This window comes from Balaenoptera physalus, assembly GCF_965194825.1.
Source record: "Balaenoptera physalus genome assembly, chromosome: 3".
Taxonomy (NCBI): domain Eukaryota; kingdom Metazoa; phylum Chordata; class Mammalia; order Artiodactyla; family Balaenopteridae; genus Balaenoptera; species Balaenoptera physalus.
In genome coordinates, this window is record NC_138890.1 from 13,779,509 (window position 1) to 13,799,393 (window position 19,885).

Below are 19,885 nucleotides of genomic sequence, written 5' to 3' on the forward strand. Positions count from 1 at the left end.
CATAACAGAGGACCACCTGTACAGCTAGGGCAGCCAGAAAATAACCATTAAAAAAGGGGACATTTAAGCTAAAACCAGAAAGATAAAGAGGTGGCTTCCTGAAAAGCCACATGGGGAGTGATCTGGGCAGAGTAAGAAGCAGGGGTCCAATGTGGTCAGAGCAGATGGTTCCAGGGGTGGGGCTAGCAGGGGTAGGGCAAGATAGGGAGTCTGAGTTTTACTTAAAGGATTTTAGGAAGTGACAGGGGAGTATTAAGCTGATAAGATCCAACTGGTATTTTTATTTTTAAGATCATTCTGTCTCCTGATTGGACAGAGTGCATAGGCAGCAAGGAGACCAACGAGGAGGCTTACTGGCTCCAAGCAAAAGATGATGGTGTCTTCAGACAAGGGTGGTAGCTGTGGAGATGGAGAAGACACCTCGAACGTTCCCCATGGGACTCAAAATAAAATCCAAATTCTGAAAGCCGATTTTCAAGACCCTGCCAGAGATGGCTCCCCTCCCCACTTCCACTTCATCCCTGACATTCTTCAAAATGATAAGCTCTCAAGGCCTTTGCACTTGCTGTCCCCCTCTGCATAGAAGGCTCTGCCTTCCAGGCCTTCCAATAGTTGGCATCTTCTCATCTCAAATATCTTCTAGTCAAAAAGGCTTTCCTTGACCACCCAATATCAGCAACCTGCACCTCCACTCTCTCGTATCATTATAACTCACTCTCTGTAAATATTTCCTTTTTTGTGCATTGTGATGCCCCAGTAGAAAGTAGCCTTCAGGAAGGCATGGCCCCGTTTTGGTTACCACTACATCCTCAGCAACTAGCACTGTGCCTAGCACACAATGAATATTTCCTCAATGTATCCCAGTCTGGGGGGTGGCTAGGGCTGGGAGGGGGAAGAATAAGGCTTGTGGTAAAGTAGGGGCTCTAAAGACCCAGGAAAATGTGTACAGGGAGGCCGAGTGCAGTTCGGAAAAACAGCTTTTCCAGAAAGCGGGATACAGGCCAGTCAGGAGCTGCCACGAAGAGAGAGGCGCAGGACAGCCCAAGGTTGCCACTGGCTCGGGGAGCGGAGCTCAGAGCAGCCCTGAAGGCGGTTATTTCGGAAAGCAGGCGCAGGGCAGATCCCGGTGGCGGCCTTTAAGGAAAGCCTGCCGTCCTCAGCAAACCAACGGAGGGGGGGGGGGGGTGCGGGGGCGGGGTAACTGGGTCTGGGGTCTCGGGAGACGGGGGTGGTGCAGAAGCCGCCTCTTCCAGCCACCGGGAGGCTGAGGCTAAGGGCCGGCGGGTTGAGGCAGGCCCGACGGTAGGGCGAAGCAAGGACGCGTAGCCCGAAGACCCAGGCAGACGCTTGCGGAGAGGCGGGGGCTGTTACCTGCAACATCCCGGTTGTCCATCTTGAGACTCATCCAATCCCACAATGCTCCGGAGCCACCGGGGGCGGGGGGGGGCGGGGGGGGCGGGGGGCGCTTGTTATAGTACGCATGGCCTGATGGGAGATGTAGTCCGCGTCGGCAAGCCACGCCCTGCCATTGCTTGGACACCTGGGGTCTTCACCCCAGGAATGCAAACCTCAGCCCATCGGAAATCTCCGGTCACAGTCCCGCGGACCAGAGGGTGTCGCCTTTTCTCAGACCTTCCCGGAGCCGCGGCCACTCCAAATACAAACTACATATTCCAGGATGCTTTGTACTGCAGCTCTCGCGAGAAACGCGAGGCGCTCCCGGCCCCGCCCCGCGCGCCTGCTTCCGCCTCCTTGTGGCGGCAGCTTGTTGTTGTGGAGGCCAAAATGGCGGCTCAGGCGGCGGCGGCGGCTCAGGCGGCGGCGGCCCAGGCAGCGCAGGCCGAGGCGGCTGAGTCGTGGTACCTGGCGCTCCTGGGCTTTGCCGAACACTTCCGCACTTCCAGCCCGCCCAAAATCCGCCTGTGTGTGCACTGCTTGCAGGCCGTGTTCCCCTTCAAGCCGCCGCAGCGCATTGAGGCCCGAACACACCTGCAGCTCGGCTCCGTGCTCTACCACCACACCAAGAACAGCGAGCAGGCGCGCAGCCACCTGGAGAAGGCGGTGAGCGCAGGCCGGGCCGCGAGGGTGGAGGCGCGGGCTCTTTTCCGAGCTTGGGCTGACGGGTCGCGACCCTGGCGGGCGGGGGCCGCCGGCGCCGGTCCTCCGGGACCTGGGGCGTGACTTCCGCACCAGCAGCAAGACCCCGAAGACGTGAGCCTCTCGGGACCCGAGGGAACTCGCCCCGTACCGTACTTAATGTTTCTGGTGACAGGCAGAGGCCTAGGACTCCGCTCCGGGTACTCCGAGAGTTGCCTCTTTCAGGAGCAACAGGGTCTCCAAATTCTTCAGGTTTGCAGCAAGATGTCACCTTTTGGCATCTCTGGGGACGCCCCCAGATCGGCCAGTGAGTCCTGCAGCTTCTAGCTCCTCAGGGCTCAGCCCCGGGAGCATCAGCCTGAACGCTCCCTTCTTAAATGACTCGGGCATAGGGGAGTGTCCAGGTAACAGTCCAAGCATCCCTTAAGAATCTGAAGTTCGGTTTCTGAGGAAATCTCGGAAGGCATCCTCTCCCAGAACACGGAAGTCTGAGAAGGGTCTGGAGGGTACTGTGCCCCCATCAGTGATGAGGGGAGTCATAGGTGAGAGGCAGAGGCCCAGAGCCTGGAGGCAGTCGTTTGAGGTCCTGTAAAAGGCAGAACTGGGGCGGGGGGTGGGGGGGGGGTGTCTGGATTCCAGGGCTCAGGGCTCCTGCTTTCTCCGTATCTACCTGTGACTTCTCTTCCTCCCACTATCCACTCATCCATCCCCTTCAAAGGGCAGGCCCTATCTTCCCATGTTGACCTGTGGGATCTTGGTGCCTCAAAGAATGTGGGAAAGTGGCCATCATTCTGCCCCTTCTGGCTGTGCAGTTGTTTCTACGCACAGCAACACTGCGCTCCTGTCATAGGGTGTCTCCATTTGCCATTTACCCAGCTTTATTCTGCTTAGAGGAGAGACTTCTTGAATACAATCAACTTCGATTTTAAAAATGTGTTGATCTGAGGTAAATCTGAACCCACCGGTGGCTAGTAACAAATTGCCTTTGGTAGGATAATCAGATCTTTGTTTTGCAGACTGTAGAGAGTTGGAAGGGGGCTTTAGTTCTTTCTTGATCCACTTCCTTGTTTTAGGAGTGAGGCAGTATGGGCCCAGAGAGGTAAAGTGATTTGCCCAAAGCCACACAGCAACTTATTAACAAAACTGAGCTCAAACCTAGGCTCAAGGGCTTCCCTGGTGGCGCCGTGGTTAAGAATCCGCCTGCCAGTGCAGGGAACACGGGTTCGAGCCCTGGTCCAGGAAGATCCCACATGCTGTGGAGCAACGAAGCCCGTGCGCCACAACTACTGAGCCTGCACTCTAGAGCTCCCGCACCACAACTACTGAAGCCTGCGCACCTGGAGCCCGTGCTCCGCAACAAGAGAAGCCACTGCAATGAGAAGCCCGCGCACCGCAACGAAGAGTAGCCCCCTCTCACCGCAACCAGAGAAAGCCCGCGCACAGCAACGAAGACCCAATGCAACCAAAAATTAAAAAAAAAATAATAATAATAATAATAAATAAATTTACAACAACAACAAAAAATCTAGGGTCAAGATCGCCAGGGTCCATGCCAAGACCATAAGTCATGGGGTTTTGTTTTAATTAATTAATTAATTTATTTATTTATGGCTGCGTTGGGCCCTCGTTGGTGTCGCGGTCTTTCTCTAGGTGCAGTGTGCGGGGGCTACTCTTTGTTACAGTGCACGGGCTTCTCATTGCGGTGTCTTCTCTTGTTGCAGAGCACGGGCTCTAGGTGCATGGGCTTCAGTAGTTGTGGCACACGGGCTCAATAGTTGTGGCTCGCAGGCTCTAGAGCGCAGGCTCAGTAGTTGTGGCGCACGGGCTTAGTTGCTCCGCAGCATGTGGGATCTTTCCGGACCAGGGCTTGAACCTGCGTCCCCTACATTGGCAGGCAGATTCTTAACCACTGCGCCACCAGGGAAGTCCAAGTCGTTGTTTTTGTGAAGTTCTTTTCTTTTATTCATTCAGCAGATATTTAATCAGCTGACACTGGGTGCCAAGCCCTATTCTAGGTGCTGGGGATCAACAGTGACTAAAGCAGTCCCTGTCCACAGAAGCTTATGTTTTTGTGAGGGAGACAAACAATGAATATATAGTAAAAGGTTAGGCAGCTATAGAAGAACCATGAAAACCAGGGTGAAGGTTGGAGTTGACAGCTATTTTTAGCAAAGGTAATGAGGGAGTCTCTATTTGTGGGAGTGACATTTGAACAGAGGCCTGAATGAGGTGGGGGAGCAAGCCTTGAGAACCGCTCAAGGTTTCAGGTCAATCCCTAGGAGTGCCTGAGCTGTCGGTGACTGGTTGATATCGGGGTCTCTGCTGAGCAGTGATGAGGCTGAGATCAAATGAAGTGTCAAGCTTCCTTGGGTGTGGGAAGGGTGGAGGCTGTGATTGCCCTGGCCTCACGGCCCAGTGCCTTTAGTGGATGTGCTGGTTCTGAAGCTCTCCCTTCTCTCAGTTAACAACAAATCCTGCCACCTCCTTTCCCTTGTCTTCAGGCCGTTCAGCCTGTTTCTTTTTTCTTTTCTTTTTTTTATTTGAAATATTGTGGGTTTTTAAAAAAAATTTATTTAATTAATATATTTTTGGCTGCATTGGGTCTTTCTCTAGTTGTGGCACGTGGGCTCAGTAGTTGTGACGTGCGGGCTCTGTTGTTGTGGTGCGTGGGCTCTGTAGTTGTGGCGCACAGGCTCCAGAGCGCATGGGCTCTCTAGCTGTGGTGCACGGGCTCAGTTGCCCTGCAACATGTGGGATCTTAGTTCCCCGACCAGGGATTGAACCCGCGTACCCTGCATTGGAAGGCTGATTCTTAACTACTTGACCACCAGGGAAGTCCCCCAACACCATTTATTGAAGAGGCTGTCTTTTCCCCATTATGTATTCTTGCCTCTTTTGTTGTAGATTAATCGGCTGTATATAAGTATGGGTTTATTTCTGGGCTGTCTGTTCTCCTCCATTGATCTATGTGTCTGTTTTTGTGCCATTACCATACTGTTTTTATTGCTGTAGGTTTGTAGCATAGTTTGAAATCAGGGAGCATGATACCTCCAGCTTTGTTGTTTTTTCTCAAGATTGCTTTGGCTACTCAGGGTCCTTTGTGTTTTCATAAAATTTTTAGAATTATTTGTTCTAGTTCTGTGAAAAATACCATTGGTATTTTGAGAGGGATTGCATTGGATCTGCAGATTGCCTTGTGTAGGTTGGTCATTTTAACAATATTAATTCTCCCAATCCATGAGCACAGTATAGCTTCCATTCATTTCTGTAGTCTTCATTTTCTTTCGTTGATGTCTTAGAGTTTTCAGAGTATAAGACTTTTACTTCCTTGGTTAGATTTATTCTTAGCTACTTTATTCTTTTTGATACAGTTGTAAATGGGATTGTTTTCTTAATTTCTTTTTCTGATATTTCGTTATTAGTGTATGGAAACACAACAGATTTCTGTATATTAATTTTATATCCTGCAACTTTACTGAATTCATTTATAAGTTATATTTTTTGGTGACATTTCTAGGATTTTCTGTATATGGTATCATGTCATGTGCAAACAGTGACAGTTTTACTTTTTCCTTTCCATTTAGCCTGTTTCTAGCAGTGTTTCATAGTCACTGTATATATATTTTTTTTATAAACTTATTTAATTATCTTTGGCTGCGTTGGGTCTTCATTGCTGTACGCAGGCTTTCTCTAGTTGTGGTGAGCGGGGGCTCCTCTTCATTGCAGTGCACGGGCTTCTCATTACAGTGGCTTCTCTTGTTGCGGAGCATGGGCTCTCGGTACATGGGCTTCAATAGTTGTGGCCCACGGACTTAGTTGCTCTGCAGCATGTGGGATCTTCCCGGACCAGGGCTCGAACCTGTGTCCCCTGCATTGGCAGGTGGATTCTTAACCACTGCGCCACCAGGGAAGTCCAGTCACTGTGTATATTGTCCTTATCATATTTTGCCCACTCAGTGCTGTCAAGGAGAAGCAGCCATGCCTCAGATTGCTTCCTTGTAGCTGCTTGGCTTTTGGACCCATAATTTAAATCCTTATCATTGTGGAGAGTTTTCCCTCGATTTTACAGAACCCTAAATCTTGTGAGGTCTTCCATAGAGCCACAGGGTACCCTCCGTAGGTCGCACTGTCGTTACACCTGGAAATACCTTTCTTTCTGTCAGGTGCATCCCCACATGAAAGTTTGTTCAGATTTCAGTTGAAGTGCCAGTCTCTGTAATGTTTTCCTTCTTTCGTTGTTTCTCATCTCCTTTTGTGTTGCAATGCAAGCATGCTTTTTTTAAACTTCATTCTTTATTAGTTGTGCATTTTTTTCAAATCAGGGAGCTGTCAACTTTTATTCTTTCCTTTCCTTTCCTTTCATTCTTTACTAGGTAAAGAATCATATAAGTGCTATAGGTAAAACTTTTAATTGACCTCTGAATTTAGTATTACATTCATCTTCCTTAACTATTATTTTCATCATCTTTTGCTTTTCCTATGAGAGACCGTAACCTCGTTTGTAATCATTTTTTTATATATATAAGGGTAGATTATTATTTCTGTTTCCTCAACTGTATTTGTAAGCTTTCCAGAAGGAATGTGTAATATACTCACCCATCTGCTTCATCAGTTCGTTTGTTAAGGGTTCCCATCAGAGGGATGGAGGGTATTTCTCCCTTTCCTCAGCAGCTTTATCCAAGTTGCAGCCATTGGTCTCTCAGTCGTACCTGCCCCTGCAGGCCTTCAGAGTACCTGCTGGCTGCCTCATTCCCTGGATCTATTCAGCAGGTCCTGTAACTATTACGGTACATGACAAGACACTTCACCAGAGAGCCTTCTCTTTTTGCTTATGGTTTTGGCAGGGATGTGGATGTATCTACAGAATCCCTTTTTTTTTTTTTAAATTTATTTATTTTTCATTGTGTCAGGTCTTCATTGCTACACATGGGCTTTCTCTAGTTGCGGCGAGCGGGGGCTACTCTTGTTGTGGTGCAAGGGCTTCTCACTGCAGTGGCTTGTCTTGTGGAGCACAGGCTCTAGGCATGCGGGCTTCAGTAGTTGTGGCTCGCAGGCTCAGTAGTTGTGGCGCATGGGCTTAGTTGCTCCACAGCATGTGGGATCTTCCCGGACCAGGACTCGAGCCCGTGTCCCCTGCATTGGCAGGCAGATTCTTAATCACTGCACCACCAGGGAAGTCCCCTCAACAGAATTCTTGACTCCTTTGTGACTCTGACTAAATCATTCATGATTATAAAGAATGTCACTTTACATAGAAATCTCTTGGCTAGATACTTTGTGAAGCTATTTCTACAGGTTTTGTCAGATTGTGTTCTTTTTCATTTCATTTTTGCCTTGTTGTCTTTCCTCTTGCTACATACTATTCCTGTGTAAATTTTCAGTCTTCTTTTATATTTTACTGTTTTCAAACAGTTCCATTTCAGTCATTTGTGCTTCCACTGTGGAACTGGGAATCTTTATATCTGTACTTAGATGTGTATTTATTTCCCCCTTAACTTTCTTAATTTATCTGGAAAGTGCATCATCATCCTTAGATTTTGCTGATTTGAAAGCCACAGAGGAATAAATGCTACTTCTCTGGAATGGATTGTTCGTTATTTGGTATAAGCCAGGCAGTCATTCTTTGGACAGTGGTCTTTTGTGACTGCAGCATCTGTGTTGATGCCATGTTTGCTTTCTCTGTGTGTTTGCAATGGGGCTACTTTTTAGTGGTTGTTCGTCTGACTTAGAAAGCAGCTCCAAACTGCCAGTCAGACACTCCTTAATGGTGCTTGCAGGTTTAGCCCGAGAGTCTATGGCTACCTTCCCAGCAAGTGATTAAAAGCTTCCCTTTCTTATTTTAAGGCCTGAAAGGGCTCAATTCTGGGCCTTTCATCATCAGGCACAGATGGAGCACATCTTTCATCCTTTAGGATCACGGCTGTGTCCTGGTAAATTCCATGCTACATCATCTGGGAGCAGAACCTGGTACAGAAGCTGCATTTGCAGAACTTGGTGTTAAGCATTTTCATGGAAGAGTATCTGTGCTTCCTCCTGTTTGCAGTTCCATTTTCTTCACTCATTCTCTGAGTCTCATCTGACTTCAGGAAGTAAAATGTGTTTAGGAACCTTTACTTCATGATTCTTCCAACTTGCCCCCTGTCTCCCCTGCAACCCCCACTTCTTCCGGTTCCTGCCTGAGAATTATTACAGTATTCTTGGTGCCTTCCACATGCCAGGCCCTGCGTTCACGGTTCTTGGAGCACTGTCTCTCTGGATCCTCACCAGACCCACTAGGTAGAGACCACTTCCGACTTGCCGATGACAGTACTGACCGGGCTGCTTGTAGCCATGGTCACATGGCAGAGAGAGGCAAGGCTGGCTCCTGAATGTTGTGCTTCCATCCCAGAGGAGTTGCAGTTGATAACTATTTCTACACATTTTGGTGACTTAAAAAAACCTGATTTTTAAGAAAAAGTTACCTTGGTTATGAGGTACAAGAAGGCTTGAAACACTCAGCCCTGAACTGAATGCCCTAGGAATGGGAAGTGTGCTGATCCCAGCCCTTCCACCCCTCAGGGTGCGTGCTAGCCCTGTGGTGACCCTTGCTTTTCCTGAGAACCCCAAGGTGACCCCAGAGGCTTCTGGTAGGGTCATCCACACCTCTGCCTCACACCTGCAGGCTCCCTGGCAGTGACGGGACTCTCTGGCTGCTTTCCCATGAGAGGAAGAAGACATAAAAGCTGTATTTTAATGTTACAAAGTAAAACATAGGTTGAGGTAGCAACCTTGGGTAATTTGTGAGATGGACGTATTTTCTAATATCTAGATTTCTGATTATGAATTTATGTTGCAAGTGTTAAAAAAGGTACAAAAGCCAAGTGATTTGATTGGCTTCTGACTGACAATCCTGGGGAAGTGACTGGCTCACCTTGACATGGAGCTAGTCCTACAGCTTCAGAAATGGGTCATCTCGGGGACGGCTCAGGGGTCACTGACACTGATGCCTGAGCAAGAAACAGTGACGTTTAAAGACAAAGAGATGTCTGATGCCACTTAGGAATTAGAATTTTGTGTTTAAAAGGCATAAGCCTGGGCTTCCCTGGTGGCGCAGTGGTTGAGAATCCGCCTGCCAATGTAGGGGACACAGGTTCTATCCCTGGTCCGGGAAGATTGCACATGCCACAGAGCAACTAAGCCCGTGCACCACAACTACTGAGCCTGCGCTGTAGAGCCCGTGAGCCACAACTACTGAGCCCACGTGCTGCAACTGTTGAAGCCCGAGTGCCTAGAGTCCGTGCTCTGCTACAAGAGAAACCACCACAATAAGAAGCCCACACACCACAACGAAGAGTAGCCCCCACTTGCTGCAACTAGAGGAAGCCCGCGCGCAGCAACGAAGACCCAGTGCAGCCAAAAAAAAAAAAAAGGCATAAGCCTCAGTTCTGTGGCCATTTGTGCATGAGGAAGCCCTCACTTCCTTGTGATGATAGATAAAGTCATCATTCATGCAACAAATGTTTCCTTAGAGCCTCCCATGTGTGAACCCATTCTAGACACTGGGGACACAGAATCATGATGAGGCACATTATGGGGCTTTATCCAACATCCCCAGTTTGTGTGTGTGTTGGGGGGTAGTGGCCCACAGTGCATGCATGAGAGAATGGTGGCAGGTCATGGCTCTGGGAAATGGATGCTAAGGACCACTAGGATCCAGCTCCTCCAGGAGCTGGAGTGTTGCTAACTCCCATGTGGGTCCACACCTCAAACTTTGTCCTCTGGCCCCTAGAGCAGCGCTCCTGACAGCCTCTCACACTGACAGACGAGGCCTTCCAGAAGGTTTGAGCCTTAAAACTTTGGACATGTTACTTTCCAGCTCTCCCCATAGTCACTAAAGGCCCCAGGGGGATGTGATGCTCTTTCTCCAGCCCTCAGGTCAGAAAACAGAGAGAACTGTCAGAGACAGAAACTGATCATTAACAGACACATCTGACTTACAGAAAAGAGATGTCAGTGGGGTCCAGCCCAAATGTCTACTGAATAGATGTTAACCACACAAAAGCCCCAGATGAAGAGACATTTGATGGGCCCATGTGGGCCTGGGCCCAGCAGCACAGGCCAAGGCGCTGGAGAAGTCGGCATAGTGGGGCCCTCCCCTGGCAGTAGGCAACTGGCTGTGTCCCCTCACAGTCTGCCCACCATGGACATACTTCTGTGGACTGTCCTCACGTGAATTTGGAGTATGCCTTGTGCAGTGGGGAGAGCATCCCTGGGCCACAGACTCGTAAGGAAGGCTTCTTCGCCCCACTGGAGGAGTTTCGCCTCTTGTTGCCCTCTTCACCTCTGTTGGGGGGCAGTGACACACAGATGTAGTCAGCTTTACACCAGGTCCTGAGGCATGGCCAAGCTTGACTTGGAAACTCAGTTGTAGGTGATGGGTTTACTGAGCCCACTCCGCCTTGGCTACCAGGCTGGGTTGTTGAGAGCAAGCCACACGGCGCTCCGAGTGGAAGGCAAATGCTTCTCATGTGTGTCTTTATCCACCCTGTACTCTCTCTAAAGGGCTCCCCTTGAGTATGGAGGCCTTGCCTGAGATATGTCTTGCATGTGGAGATTAAGTCATGGAACTACAGAATCTCGAGGTTGGAGCAGGTCTTAGCATGTCCCTAACCCAACTTTTTAGTCACAGAGTTTCCTACACGGTGTCTTGTCCCTCCTCCCAGTTGGTGGCCTTCAGGAGTGTCTCTTGCTCGACTGCCCTTCCCAGTGAGGAGGAGTAGAAAGCAGGCCCCTACTTCTGTGTTTACCAGCTTCGTGACATCACACGAGGCAGGAGCTAGGCCTGTCCCCACTGTCCATGTAGATGGTCTTCAGCCAAGGAGCCTCACTTGGGGCCACACTCCTGGCAGCAGGCACTGGCCCTGTCCCTCTTGGGACCCTCAGCTCCTCCTGACCCTGTTGCAGGGGGGCCTTGGGAGGGGACACCCGGGCTGACTGCAGAGTGCCTTTTGCCTGGGCTCTATGTGCACATGCACTTGTATGTGTGTGTGACAGACACAGGAGCCTGGTGGCTCTCCATGTTCCCTCTTTCTCTCTGTTCTATCCCTCTCCTCTACTCCCATAGCTCCGCCTCCTGGCCCACCTGTGTCTCTCAGGCAGCTGGTCTCCAGACCAGCTCCAAGTCTTCCCCAGCCTCTTTGGTGACTTCCCTGGCCACCACTCAGCCCCAGAGACATCTCGAGCTCCAAGGCTGTCCCGCTGGCGTCACTGGCCTTTCTCCCTGGCGGCCAACAGACCCATGGGCCTTCAGCCTCTGGCTCCTCTTTCTCTTCCCCCTCCCTCTGCATCCTTTGCTGCATCTAAGATGCTCTTAAAACTTGGATCTGATTAGGTGCTTTTGTTTTATGCCTCTGACTGGGTCAGGCTCCAGGGGTGACATCAGGGCATTCTTACCCACAGTCACATGAGTGGCACAGAGACCAAATGCGCCTTCCAGCCTCACCTCCCTGGCCCTCTGCTCTTCTTTGCCTGGAGCACCTCCTCTTCCTTCTTTGCCTGTCCCTGTAGGTATGGCCACCCATACCTACATCCTCATCCTTCAAGGCCCAGCCCCAGACACCCCAACCCCCACCACCTCCCTCCACATGCGCGTGCATACACACATACCCCCCCCACACACACACACCACACACACACTGTTCTTCCACAGAGCATGGCAAGTAAGAGTCTTCTGTTGGGCTCTGGATCTGCCTTCCAGCAACCGCTGAGGCTCTGAGAATGTTTGCAGGACGAGTGGGTCAGCAGGGACAGCGTCAGGTATATGCTTGAGTCCTTGATGGTCTGACAGACTTGTGGTCAGTGTGGTGGACTGTCCTGGGAGCTCACCACCTCCTGTTGGAATGTGAAACTCCAGGGCACAGTTAAGGCCAAGTGGGAGCATGTCGTTGTCTGAACCACGTCCCAGCCTGTGTACTAGCAGAGAGGGATGGTGAGCTCAGAACTCAGAATCATCCCTGCTTCCCCTGGCCAGGTGCTGCCCACACCAGTCCTTCCTGGAGTACTCTTCCCTCCCCTCTGAGGCTAACTTTGCTCATTTCCAAACATCTTTTAAATGTCACTTCTCCAGGAAGGACTGACACCCACAGACCTACTCTCTAATTGTAATTAATTCCTCATGTCATGATTTGCTATTGGCGTACTACAGTGAATGGCATGTGGTGGCCCCTCTGTGCTCCTTCCCCTTGTGAAGCATTGCTGCTGTAGTGGGAGAGGGCTCCAGTTCTGACTCAGGAGCCTGGCAGGACGGGAAGCCCGTGAGTAGGGGAGCAAGTTCATGTTCCCTTTCCCCCAGACACGCCCTGGTTGCTGGATTAGAGGAAAAGCAAGCCCACCCTCTTAGGCTGAGCAGGCCATCTTCCCACTTAACTGAACACCTGCAGCCTTTGGTGATAAGACAACCTGTGTAAACCCCAAAGTGGAGCCAGTTAAGCATGTGCAAAGTGTATGGCTGAGAATTAATCCTTTTTTCTTTCTCTTTCAGTGGTTGATATCACAGCAAGTATCCTTTTCTTGGTACTGTTCCCTTTAAGGAAAACTCTTTCTAAATAAAAAAAATGTGTTATAAACTTGAATCCTACCTATAATGCACACCTTGGGTTTGGGCTTTGCCCCACAGATTACCTGAAGCATCCCTTCAGACCGGTAGCTTCTCCCTGGGTGCTGTGCTCCTCTTCATGCCCCAGCCTCTAGCTCCACACCCAGCCAGCAGCAAGCTCAGGGATTACTGGGGGAATATGTGAACTTGGGGTTTTAGAGCGGGTGGGGATACGCCCGTCCGGCCAGCCTCTGCAGTGTAAGAACGCTGAGCTGTGGCCCTTTTAAACTGACCATTTTGCAGTGTCTCTACTTCCTTAACTGGACGTCATTAGATCCCGCAGTTTGAAGATGTTAAATTTGAAGCAGCAAGTCTTTTGTCTGAATTATACTGTCAAGAGGTAAGAACATATGAAGGTTTCTGAAAGCAAACTCCCTCTCCCTGTAGCAAAGCACAGTGGCAAACTGGGACTCTCAGGAGTGGATTCCCTTATGGCTTTTAAGACTTCTCTTAATTTTCTTATCTCCCACGCCTGGCACGGGGCAGCCATGGGTGATCACTTGCTAACAAAAGCTAGCAGAATCTTTTTCTACCGAGGACTGTTGGAAAACAGCCTTGTTCCTAGGCTAAAGAAGATTAGTTCCTGAACAAGTTTATATAGTTTAAACTTAGGCTAAAGATGATTCCTAGGCTAAAGATGATTAGTTCCTGAACAAGTTTATATAGTTTACCTTAAGCTGGTTCCTGACGTCAGGTGTAGCTGAAAATTGCCTTTCCCAGCTTTGAGCAGTGACCCCTTTTCACGCCCCTGGCCCCTCTCTCTAGTTGCAGAACAGGAAAGACAGCAATTGTTATCAATTTGACTGTTCAGGATTTTGAACTAAAGCTAGTTTCAGTTTAGTTGAGTGGGGAGTTATTTTCAGGTCGATGCAAAAACTTCCCAGCCAGTGAGTCTAATAAAATATCTTTACTTCTTTAATCAAGCACATTGGCAACCCACAAATCCTTTGGTAAGTGTGAACAGGAATGGCCTTCTGGCTCCGCAGCTGCTGCATAAGGAATCCACCTTGTTTTTTCCTCCCCAAACTTCACTGTTTCCTTTCAGAATTCCGTTGATGCAGCAAAGCCACTGCTGCGGAAAGCAATCCAGATCTCACAGCAGACCCCATACTGGCACTGCCGCCTGCTCTTCCAGCTTGCTGTGAGTACTGCGGGCCTGGCCGAGATGCGTGGGTGCCTGTTGGGGGCCGTGACCTTGGGGCACAGCTGCCCCAAGTACAAATAAGCAGACTCTGGGACACACGGGTCTTCCTCAGGCTGCTGTACTGAGCGGATGGGGACACAGGAACGTTTCTTTGACCTGCTCACAAGTCCCCTCCAGACTGTCGCCAGGAGGCGGTACTCCCAGGGTGGGCCTCTCACTCAGCAGCACCTGGGGTGATTGGTGGGAGTGTCCTTCCCCTGGAGCTGACTTGGGGCCTAGTCTTCATGTTCCCCTCCCTCCTGTTGCTCCCTTTGGCCTGCATTCGTCAAAATTTAGGGAGCATTTCTTGCCAGAGGTCCACTCTGTTTTCTGAGAGCTGTGCAGAGATTCCAAGGGACTGCCTATTGGGCAGCAAATGCTGGAGTCAAGCCTTTTCTCCTAGAGCTCACTTTTGGGGCCTGCTGGGGTATAGCCTCACCCTGGGCTCCACACAGCCCCTCTGCCCTCAACCTCCCTTAAGCTCCTCAGATGTAGGTGGTGCCTGGTCCCTGCACTCTGCGATGCTCGGGTGGTGAGAGGCTCTCTCAGCTGGGCTTTCCTGGCTACAGTGGAGGAGTCTGCAGGCCGGGGGCTGGGTAGACTCCTTCATGAGGAGTGCCTCTTCATCCTGGGCTCTGCCCACACCTCCCCAGCACTGACCATCCTCTATCCTCTCCTGCCCCTGACACAGCCTACCCACCAGGCCACCTCTCGCCCACCCTCCATGATAAAGCCCCATCACCTGCCTGAACACACAGTGGGTGCTGGGCTGCAAGTGTCCCCTGCTCCCTGGGGGAGCCTTAATGCCAGGAGGATTTGGCTCAGAGGGTCCCCTGCTGAGAGCTCACCTAGCCTGGGCCCCTGCCTTCCCTCCAGGCTTTTTCCTGCCCTGCACGTCACTGTCCTCCTTTTATCCTCCATGTGCTTTTGTGCCTGCTGGCAGAGGAGGAAGCAGGCCAGGCGGTGAGTCACCTGCCTCAGGTCACAGAGTTGGTTTGTGCTGTGAGCACGGAGCCCAAGATCTCAACCAAGGCCCCACAGGTGTCCCTGCCTTTCAGCCTGTCAAGGCTTCTGGGTTTGAAACTCCCATAGGTACTTACCCCTGAAAGAGTCCCTCCTTGTTAGAGGCTCCTCTGGCTGCTCCCCTAGTGACCACCCTCTGAAAGTGACCTGGGAAGCATTCAGACATACTCGCACAGCCCTGGAGGGGTCTGCACCTGTGAGTGTTAACTGCTGGCTGTATGCACCATTAAGCTTAGATGATGTACACTATAAACGAAGTGGAGTTCTGTACCCAAACACTGTTGATGAGATAATATGCTTAATTTAGCTGAAAACTGACATGAGGCAATATTGTTGACGTAGGGAGGTTCAGTTTAACTCCCCAGCAATAAGGTCAGGTACTGTAAAGCAAGTGGTTTGGAAATGAGGGTCATTGTTCGTTCTTCTTTTCAGCAACTGCACACACTTGAGAAGGACCTGGTGTCAGCCTGTGACCTCCTGGGTGTGGGGGCCGAGTACGCCCGGGTGGTGGGATCTGAGTACACACGGTAGGCACCCTCTCCCTGGGCCCCTCCTCCTCTTACTTGGAAAGAGTTTGGCCATCTTGATCCTGGACAACAAATAGAAATGGCATTTCAGCATGAAACGATGGCCACCCTTATACATAGTAAGAGACATGCAAATTAAGGCAGCACCGAGATGCTTTTGCCCCATCAATTCATGAAGTGAGAAGTTGTTGAGTTGACTGTGAGGGTGAGGGGCAGCTGGCATTCTCAGCACCATCAGCACTTGCACGTTTCTAGTATCTCTTGAAATAAAAAGGGCTCGTATGATTTTCTGGGTTGATCCCCTTCCTGGTGCAGTGCAAGAGTGGTGCTTGGAGAGAGTGTGGGCAGCATGCTTGGCAACCAGTGTCCCCACTGAGGGGACACCCAGGAGTTTTTAGATACATAACAGGAGACAGAGTAAGTGGACATTTGTGTAAAAGAAGGGACATAGGTTCATGTTATGTGTGAAACTGCTTAGACTACCTGGAGGCTAATGCCCTGGGGTTGGGGTCAGAGGTCTGAGGCCACCAGTGCTTCACTGTGTGCCCTCTAAGAGAGCCTCCAGTCTGTCTCTTTTTCCCCTAAAGAGAAGAATCCTCTGTAGTAGGATTCCAGACTCCAGGTAGCAGTGCTCTTATTCTGTTGTGTGCATTGGGATTCTGGAAACACAAAATCTAAGCTTGTCCCGTGGGGTTATGGCACAGAACAGTCCCTGACTCCATTTTCTGAGCTCTGGACTTGCAAGTGCTCACAGGGGTCCACACAGTTCCCCACAGGCTGTCATCCCTCGACCAACCTGCCCTGGGATGGACACTGTCGCACAGTCTGGTCTGTGTTCCTGGCCCGTCTTATCCTCCTCGTGCTGTGGCCGTCACTGGATTCAGGGTGACACTCATGCCTTGCAGGGCATGGGGATGGCCACACACTGCACATGTTCACTCACAGGTGTCCTCAAACAGGCCTCTGTACCACTGTGGGCGGGTGACCTGGGTGGGCCTCACTAGGGCATGGCGCCTACAGGTCGCCTGACACAGAACTTCTGATCTCAGGGATATGGCCTAGTGATGTGACAATATGGGAACCTTGACATGAAGTTCTAGGCCTTAGATTTCAATAGTCAGACAGTAGACCCTAGAGTGTCCACGCCGTGAGGTAACAAGGAATGGCGAGGTGGCTGGGAGTATAGACATCTCTCACTGTGTGACGGGGACCCCCCTCCACCTCAGTCTACTCACCTGGAACGATGCCCATTTGACGGGGTGTCAGCTGCAGCACATGGGGACTCTGCACAGACTGGCGGGACAAAGACTTAGATGTTGAACAAACTGTGATGACAGCCCAACAGCCGATCCTAAAAGCCTGTCCCAACGCCAGTGCCGTGAGGAGCCCCTAGGCACTGGGGTGAGGCTGGGCTGCCCTCCTTTGTCTTTTGGCAGTCTCGTAAACCTTTTACTGTGTTCATTTTATTATTTTTCTTGCTGATGACAGCAGTATGTGCTTGTTTAGAAAGTGCAGAAAGATTTAAGACAGTAGAAATCTCCTGGCCGCGCCACCCTTGAGGGTGGGGACAGTGGGCAGCGAGGCTGCTGACATGCCTAGGCTTCCTGAGTTTCATCCCCTTAACCCTCAGGAGAGCCCGAGGGGGCTTGGCTGGTTATAGGCAAGGAAGTGTGGGCACAGAGGGGCCACGGTGAGGTACAGATTTCGGTGTGGGCACCTGAGCCTAATTACCCCCCTTCTCTCCTTGCCCCACCCTGTGCTGTCCACAGATGTGGAACGTGTGATCTGCTGTGTCAGCGAGAGTAAGGTTATGGTGGATGTGCTGTCCTGTACCCTGCCCCTCATGCTTTCTGAGCACGTGTTTCTGCTTTCTGAGCTTTTGAACCACATGATTGTCTAAACAGGAAAAAGCTAAAAACAAATAGAATAGAACAAAATAGAGCCCTCTTATAAGTAAAACAAACCTAATTGGCCAGGGTCCATTGTCATCCATTTAACTGTCCCAGAGGTGGCTCGTTAGGTTCCTGTGAACGTTGAGATGACACAGTCATCCCAGGGGGTGCCTGAGTCTCCCAGACCTGACTACCCCTCTCTTTTCCAGGGCACTGTTCCTGCTCAGCAAAGGGATGGTAAGTGGAGGCTGGATGGGTTGGGGCTGGTATGGTGGATGTGAGGCCGGGTCCCCACGAGGTCTGCCAAAGCCTCGCCTGCTTGCCATGTCGTGGCCCCTCAGGCACCCAGACCCTCACACGTGGCAGGCAGCCACGAGGGGCAGGCCCGTGTCCCCCAGCTGGATTCAGAGGTAAAACTCAGGTTCCAGGTTGTGGGATTTGTGCTGATGGAAGAGCAGCCTGGGTTGGAGCTGCCTAGACCTGGGTTCCAGCCCGGCTATGCACCCTCTCTTCGTGGTGCCAGCAGTCCCACAGCGCGTGGGCAGGTGGGCGGCAGTCCTTTGTACCAGGAGGGTCTCCCAGCACGTGCACCTCTCCCTCCCCAGCTATTGCTGATGGAGCGCAAGTTGCAGGAAGTCCACCCACTGCTGACCCTCTGTGGACAGATAGTTGAGAACTGGCAAGGGAACCCCATCCAGAAAGAGTCTCTGCGTGTCTTCTTCCTGGTGCTCCAGGTGACCCACTACTTGGATGCTGGGCAGGTATGTAGTGCCTCTCACCTGAGGGCTGCTGGGGAGCAGGCAGGTGGTGGGTGGGCCTGTAAGCTAAGACATCAGCTCTGCGATTTCCTCCTGTCCCTCACCACTGGGCACGTCTGTCGTTCGGGGCTCGATTCCCCCACAGCCCTATTGTGCTCTGGCATGAGTACTGTACCTCTGTGGACAGAGGGCACTCCAGGAATGGGTCTGTCCCATTTCTGCCCTTATAGCGGGAATAGCTGTGGCCTCACACACATCTACTCAGTGTGTGAATGGTCAGATGACCTTGAGGGCAGTTTGGGGAATCCAAGAAAATACACTGGGGATTCTGGCATGGTGCCTGGCATACAGCAGGTGCTCAAGCAGTGTCTGTCCACCACCCCCCAGTTAATGACAGCTTTGTGGGAGTTGAGTAGGGACTAACAAAATCAGCTGTGTTTGAGGCACACACACAAAAAGCCCATAACCCTCATATGGTTGAGGAGCAGCTGTACCTGTACATGGGGGAACGTCTCAGCTTTTTGGATGGGTGCTGCCCCACGCACCCTCCCCGCCCTGTCGTACTTCCTGGTTGCCCCACATGCACCAACCTTTGCCTGTTGGGCTGAGCACTTCAGTCAACACATAGGAGCACAGTGCAGACTCTCACAGGGTGCTGACGGCTGTGGAGATGGCCTGTAGGGCCTCGGGATGGGGCTTCCTGGTGCAGAAAGGCCAGTCTGTATAAACCACGGCACCTGCAGGACTCCGAGTGGCCACTTCACACCTCCCAGGATAACCAGCCGTGTCCTCCTCTCTTCAGGTCACTGCAGGAAGGAGAAAATGTGGCTGGAGCAGGGTCTTTGAACAGGCCTTTCCCGGGCCTTGGTGTTGTGCCCAGCGCTGGGTGGTGGTGGAGCCTCAGTCCCACAGATGACCTTCCTGGCCCTGCCCTGTGCCTTGAAAGCTGGCTGACCCATCTTGGGGGGTGGGTTTCCTGCAAGTGGTGGGTGTGGTAGGAGTTCCCGGAAAGGAAGGGCTGAGAGGCCGATGGGCAGGCAGGACCTGGCTAGCTGCCACTGTGGGCACCTGCCTCCTAAGGGTGGTTGGCACCTGATAGGAGCAGACGGGTGCTCAGGTGTGCATTGCTGTCTGCCTGCTGCAGGTAAAGAGCGTGAAGCCATGCCTGAAGCAGCTGCAGCAGTGCATCCAGACCATCTCCACACTGCACGATGATGAGATCCTGCCCAGCAACCCCGCTGACCTCTTCCACTGGCTGCCCAAGGAGCACATGTGCGTGCTTGTCTACCTGGTGAGTCCTTGGAGGGGCCGGGGCCTGGTGGCCCAGGTGAGAGAGGAGAGGGCCCCAGTGACCACCACCATCTGATCTTGTCACCAGGTGACTGTGATGCACTCCATGCAAGCCGGCTACCTAGAGAAGGCACAGAAGTACACAGACAAGGCCCTCATGCAGCTGGAGAAGCTCAAGAGTAAGTCAGGCTCTGTGGGGCTCAGTGGGTCAAGTAGCCCCCTGGTGGGCGGCCCGATCACCACCTCCTATGCTGGGCCTGAAGGACCTTTAAAGACTGCAGCACGGGTCCCTGCCCCATGGATCTTGTTACCCCAGTTGGCAGATGGGGACGATCCAGGTTCGGGCAGAGCAGGCCAGGCCTGGACTGGATCCTTGATCCCCAGGGGGTTGTGTTGTGGGGTAGTTGTGCCGTCTCTGTCCTGTCCCCCTCACTGCGCAAGATAGCCATGCGGGTTAGCGGGACTCCACTGGGGGCTGCTGG

General features: G+C 51.6%; 2 protein-coding genes across 5 annotated transcripts in view; one reads left to right on the forward strand and one right to left on the reverse strand.

The window, feature by feature from the left end:
• SUGP1 (SURP and G-patch domain containing 1) overlaps positions 1-1,447 on the reverse strand; it is a 29,368-nt gene extending 27,921 nt beyond the window's left edge. Inside the window, exon 1 of one of the 2 annotated variants that reach the window (XM_082457692.1) lies at positions 1,372-1,447. In XM_082457692.1, coding sequence (XP_082313818.1) covers positions 1,372-1,405 — 34 coding nt within the window. In that variant the 5' untranslated portion in view covers positions 1,406-1,447. The remainder of the gene's footprint in view (positions 1-1,371) is intronic. The other variant, XM_082457694.1, reaches the window with a different exon arrangement.
• Positions 1,448-1,745: 298 nt separating this feature from the next.
• Positions 1,746-19,885, forward strand: part of MAU2 (MAU2 sister chromatid cohesion factor) — a 30,942-nt gene continuing 12,802 nt past the window's right edge. For 2 of the 3 annotated variants that reach the window (XM_082457669.1, XM_082457668.1), the window contains exons 1-9: positions 1,746-2,061; positions 12,617-12,634; positions 13,005-13,070; positions 13,776-13,871; positions 15,369-15,463; positions 17,565-17,592; positions 17,961-18,116; positions 19,258-19,404; positions 19,492-19,582. In XM_082457669.1, the coding sequence (XP_082313795.1) occupies positions 1,786-2,061; positions 12,617-12,634; positions 13,005-13,070; positions 13,776-13,871; positions 15,369-15,463; positions 17,565-17,592; positions 17,961-18,116; positions 19,258-19,404; positions 19,492-19,582 (973 nt within the window). In that variant the 5' untranslated portion in view covers positions 1,746-1,785. The remainder of the gene's footprint in view (positions 2,062-12,616; positions 12,635-13,004; positions 13,071-13,775; positions 13,872-15,368; positions 15,464-17,564; positions 17,593-17,960; positions 18,117-19,257; positions 19,405-19,491; positions 19,583-19,885) is intronic. The other variant, XM_082457667.1, reaches the window with a different exon arrangement.